Genomic DNA, 5,874 nt, shown 5'->3' on the forward strand with positions numbered 1-5,874 from the left:
AGAGAGAGAGAGAGAGAGAGAGAGAGAGAGAGAGAGAGAGAGAGAGAGAGAGAGAGAGAGAGAGAGAAGAATCTAGAAAATGTAACAATGAAACATTTTTAAACAATAAAAAAGCAAAATTTCTTCCTTATTAAAAACCGAATAAATAAAGGTATACAATACATTACTCAAAACACTTATAGGCTATAAAAGGTATAAGCAATACACACTGTTGTCTAAAGTGCTGTCATGTTACAAAGCATTATAATCTGGTCCTATTTTAGCCAAATACGGTACACTAAAAGGAGAATAGGCTACAGAAAAATGTTTAAGCACTTACTATGTACGATTCTTACTGCAGGTTATAAAATATTGAGGAATTCCTAGTGTGGCAATGCATTGTCCTCAACAGAGTAGATATATAGATATATATATTATATATATATATTGTGGGGTTCCTTGTTGATATATATATTACATTACTTCTGTTTCTTGGTGAAAACGTATAGTATAATAGACCTCGAGGTCTTCTTAAAATAATCGCATCGTACGAAAACTGAGACGATTTTCTCTGGTCATCTCGTCACACCATAATCGAACTTTAAAAAAACCCGTGGAAATAAGGCAAAGAAGTTATCGTTAACACTTTATCATGGTACATTCTAACGATTTTACACACTTGGTGTGTTGATTTAATATTATTCCTCTGTCAATTTTTCTTTCCTTTTATTATTGTTGTGCCTATTCTCCTTCTTAACTATCCGCTTGTGTCCTCGGAGCTAACTACCCTCACTTTTGCCTCGAGTTCTGTCATACGATACACTCATGTGTTCATCTGTGAGACTGCATTAGATCTATATCGCCGGGGTGCAGCTGTTTTAAAGCAGAGTGCACACTATACCTTTGCTGTGCTGTTCCTGGTTGTATCTCACTGTCGTGCTCAGATAAAACAAACAAATATTCAAGACTTAATCCGTGGCCTAAAGATGCCTGAAGCGTCTTCAAACTTTACTTTTGAACACGGTGAAAAGGTATCTTTGTTTAACGCCCCTATCAACACTTCTGGGTTATTTAAGAGACGGTACCTCCGAGGTTAACGTCCATTTCCGAAAGGACCAAGTTAATAAAAGAAAAATTCGTTTAAAGTGCCTTTCCCAAGGAGAAAATGCCGGACCGAGCAGACCCTCGAACCCCCGAACCCGAAACCTCATGATTACGGGTCCTCTTGCCAAACCACTAGACCATCGACGCCACCAACTTTACTTTTAAAAATGGGGACGACATCCTGTTTCTGTCTGCGCATTCAGACCAAACATCTGCGTCCGTCCACACCCTTCCGTCGCACGGATCGACAGGTCAATTCTTCTCACATGTTAGTGTTCAGACCGAAGTACTGCGCGTGTGGTTGGTGGGTGCTTTGGTGTGGTTTGCTCCATCTTTCACGTGAAACAGCTATCGTCCTAATTTCTCCTAATTTCTCATTTTTGTTCGTTACTCTTTTGTGACACCTCTAATCTTCCACTTATATGACCTAATTGTGTTGAAGTGCTGTAAAACCCTTGCTAAAACAAAGTCCTGTGTCCGCTCGTTGAAGGGAATTAAAACCCACCGTCTAGTTCGCTTTAGGCGGCGTGTCCACCGAATCAGAAACTGCTCGAACGTAACTCGTCCTTTTCTCAAGAAGTCGCTACCGGGTAGATTAATTGGAGCACTTAAGTAATCAGTGAAAACGCATTTTGGATCTGGATATGTCCACCAAAATAAACCGACAACTCCCGACAAAAGACGTACCGGTCGGAATGCAGGATTCCGCATTTTAGTCGGGCCGTGAGGAGACTCGTCAATCATAGGCCCAGCCAGAACTTTGAAAACCAAACCCAATGTTTTAGTTCGGATTTTTACAAATGTAATGTCATATTTGTAATCAGTGCTTCAAAATTGACAGTCTCCGCACAGACCACATGGTTGAAATGCATATTAAAAATTCAACTAAGTTCATTCAAAATGTATTTTTAACCCGTTCATTCCTTATTCCCGCTTACGTTCACTGACCTCATGACTATATAGCCCGATCGAGAAATGACTCCGTGTGCTGGTGGCCTAGTCACGTTGGTCACGGCAATGGTTTCACTCGAAAGCAAGAACACGATAATCCTTTTTTATACACGTCGCTGGTACGAAGAAATACACACTTTGTAACGTGTTGATAAAGTTGTGTGGACAACGGCACATTTGACTGTGGGCCGCCTCGCAAAGCCTATCTTACTCTTACTATAATTTAGCGTGTTAATTTGTTACACCGTCAGGTCTTGTAGTTTGAGAACGGTTGGGAAAAAATATTGAAGACACGAAAAGGGATGGAAAAAAAATGAAATACAATTTCATTTAAGACTCAATGTCTAGGGCAAACATCCGGGAATAAAGTTGGCCAGTAGGCCTAGAATGTAGTCAGGTCGCTTCTGAACTGCCAATTTGTTGGTGGACACGCATGCTGGAAACGAACTGACCGAACAGCCTCCTCCTCACGGAAAAAAACAAACAGACTGAAAATGAAATTTTTCTACTTTGGTGGAAAGGCGTCCTTACAGCAACCATAATACCATTTCTTCAGTCAAGTCCTTTGTAGTATAACAAGTTCAGCCAGCCTAATTTTTAACACATTTTATTTTTATTGAAAAGGTTAATGTCACGTCAAATTCCTACTCCTGGTTGAATGTTTTAGAACCAAAACATTTCCAAATGTAATATAATATTAATAACATTTCCCGAGAAATTACAACAACAAAATAAGCCAGTTAGTTTGCTTCAGACCAAAAAGGCACTCCAATCAACGAACACATGGTGCGATATGAACACGAGATACCCCAGACAGCTATCGGTCGTTACACGAACAGACGGACGCAGGTGTGTGGTGTGAATGCGCCTCCATCAGGAATTACAGTTGGTTATACTGTTAGTTTCTACCTGGAACTGGAACAACAAAATTGACAGATTTTGTTGTCTTTTGCTGTGATGTAAACACTAGAAAGACATTATAGTACCGTTACATAACCTTAGTCCATCTTCAGGGCACACTGCTGAAAAAAATCTTTTGAAAACGTTATACCTCAGTCGGAATGAAGCAGTTATCAGCTTCTATAAGTTTTTTGGGTTAATAACTAACTGAACAACTGCGACTGACAACTTTTGAAATCCGTCTCTGCTTTCTTTTCAAGCAAATGTTTTTTACTTATCTTTTATCCAAACTAAAGGGGTCACGATGGAGCGGAGATAAAACATCCACATCAATTTTAGTGACAAAATTGAGAAATTTTCGTTAAAAACGACATCGCTCGGCGCAAAAGTAATTGTAAAGAGAGCAAAAGGCAATGACAAAATAGCGTATAAAACAGCAACTTTGACCAAGGTACTTTGCCCATTCATGCCCGGGTGTATCACTTGTTGATCTGAGGGTGGCTGTGTCCAGCTCACTGATGTTTGGATCACAACTTGTGTAGTGGCCATCTGTTGTGGGGGGTAGGCGGGTTGTCTGGGACCAGGGTCTTGTGGTAAGCGCACGTAAGCAGATGGCTGAGAGGCACGGTAGTAGTACTGCTGTTGAGGGTGTTCTGGGTAGTACTGCTGTTGTGGGGTTCCTTGTTGATCTGGCTCTTGTGGGTGTTCTGGATAGTACTGCTGTTGTGGGGGTTCTGGATAGTACTGCTGTTGTGGGGGTTCTGGATAGTACTGCTGTTGTGGGGGTCCGGGATAGTACTGCTGTTGTGGGTGTTCTGGATAGTACTGCTGTTGTGGGGGTTCGGGATAGTACTGCTGTTGTGGATGTTCTGGATAGTACTGATGTTGTGGGTGTTCTGGATAGTACTGATGTTGTGGGTGTTCTGGATAGTACTGATGTTGTGGGGGTTCTAGTTCATTTGACTGATGTGGGTATCCTTCATCGATATGTGGCGTCACTTCCTGACTCAGTAAGATACCGTCTGATTGAGGAGAGTCGTAATACTCAGACGTGGTATCAGCTTTCCTACTGCTGATTATGACAGCAAAGATGACAGCCAGAGCTGATGGAAGAACACTGCCAACGACATAAATAGCTCTAACCCGAACAACTGTCATGGAATCGTCATACAAACAGCTCACATTATCAAAACCAGCTACATATAAGGGCAATATCAGGATGAGTCCAGCAATCCAAGGTACCCCGGCCACCAGTATGGACGATACGTAAGGATTGGAAATCAAAGAGCGAAGTTTTTTCCGCAGACCGAGTTCCCCACAGAGAACAATTATACCAACCCCATACACAAATGGGAGGAAACAATTTGAATACATTGTAGAAACCAATAATGTAGTGCACGAGATGTCGAAATCTTGTTCATAAAGCCGACGAGCTAAGATAACCAAGGAAAACAAGGCCAGGAAAATGTCACCCACAGCGAGGGTCATAACTAGGAATTTACGTTGACTCTGAAGAAGCCGTCCTTTCCGGAGAAACGTGAACAGCAGAAAAATATTGGCTGCAAGAATTCCTATAATAATAATAACCACCATCACTTGCATTTGGAAAACGATTAACGTAGCCTCTGCCATGTTTGTCACTATCTAGTGAGACCTTTCTGTTTTAGAATATCCTGTTTTCAGCTTATGTAGACAATGACGATAAGGAATAATGGTCACCAAGTCGTATTCACTCCCAAGTCAAAAGATGCTTTGAAGATATTCACAGTATGTCATAGTATGATTCCGAGGCAGGCTATCTGCGAACCTGGGGAATAACGAGTTAGAAAAATATTTATGAAATATGCTTCGTTCAATGCAGGTTAAATTATTGTACGTACATGGTTCTCCGTTAACCATTTCTAATGAGGTCAATTGTCATCTGTTATCTATTTGTGGAGGCCAAATTTTGCTATTCAAACGTGGGTTTTTTTGGCTGCATCGATCGACATACGGTTTTCGCCTAAAGATTCTTTAAAATATTCTCCAGATCATGACGCCCTTCGTTTTTTCAGTTATGAGACAGTTTTGCTGCAAAAAGCTAATTTTCTTTATTTCGCCGATCGCTTTTGTAGGCCGACGCTTCTGTCTCTGTAAATTTAGAAAATCCTCCAGCTTTGTTTATTTCAAGTCGTACTTCCGTTCGATACTATCGCGCATTGTCGCGCAATACTGAGCACTATTTTAACGTGTGCGACCCGTATACATTCGACTGTGATCCTTTGGTTTGATGCCCACCATTGCTTTTTCCGGACTCCTTTGTCAAATTCTTGTTCTTGCTACTGGGAACAACGTCAACGGGTCTTAGACTAGAAGCTATATCTACATCTGGATAGCGACTAACCATGCCGAAAAGAAAACGAAGTTCTGCAGTTTGGAACCCCTCGCACTCGCAAAGGTCGAGGTAGTAGGCCAATGACTTTCAGCTGATGTTAATGTACCGATCGTCCCTTTCATCGAAAGTCTACATATAATCTTTAACTTTCGGAGCAAGCCAACAAGAACATAATATGAGCTGGGGGTGGGGGTGAGGGCATTAAATGGTGGCCATCCCATTTTAGGCAGCTGCATAATGCTAGCATCTGCATTTGTTGCCATTTTGTTGTCCAAAAGTTGCCAAAAGTTGCCACGAAAAGTGGCAAAAGTTGCCAAAAAAGTTGCCATTAATTTTCAAGCTTTCAACTCTCTGTGACGACGTATATAGCAATATGTTGATAGAGGTAACAATCTAAAACTCCAGAATTTCTTGTGCTCTGTTTTGAGCATATAGAATATCATTTGTAGTCACCCAGAGGGTAAAAACGTGAAAAATAAAGGTTTCACAACAGAATGAAATCCAAATTAGAACAGCACGAATACATGACATAACCACAACAATGAACAAATTAGGGCGCGTGTCCA

The 5,874-nt window shown here is 41.1% G+C and overlaps 1 protein-coding gene across 1 annotated transcript in view; it reads right to left on the reverse strand.

Annotated features, from left to right (window-relative positions):
* The window catches only part of LOC101845009 (gamma-gliadin-like), an 8,723-nt gene extending 4,631 nt beyond the window's left edge, over positions 1-4,092 (reverse strand). Inside the window, exon 1 of the mRNA XM_005101263.1 lies at positions 3,390-4,092. Coding sequence (XP_005101320.1) covers positions 3,390-4,092 — 703 coding nt within the window. The remainder of the gene's footprint in view (positions 1-3,389) is intronic.
* Between the last annotated feature and the right edge of the window lie 1,782 nt (positions 4,093-5,874).

The sequence above is a fragment of the Aplysia californica genome, unplaced genomic scaffold, assembly GCF_000002075.1.
Source record: "Aplysia californica isolate F4 #8 unplaced genomic scaffold, AplCal3.0 scaffold00276, whole genome shotgun sequence".
In the NCBI taxonomy this organism is placed as follows: domain Eukaryota; kingdom Metazoa; phylum Mollusca; class Gastropoda; order Aplysiida; family Aplysiidae; genus Aplysia; species Aplysia californica.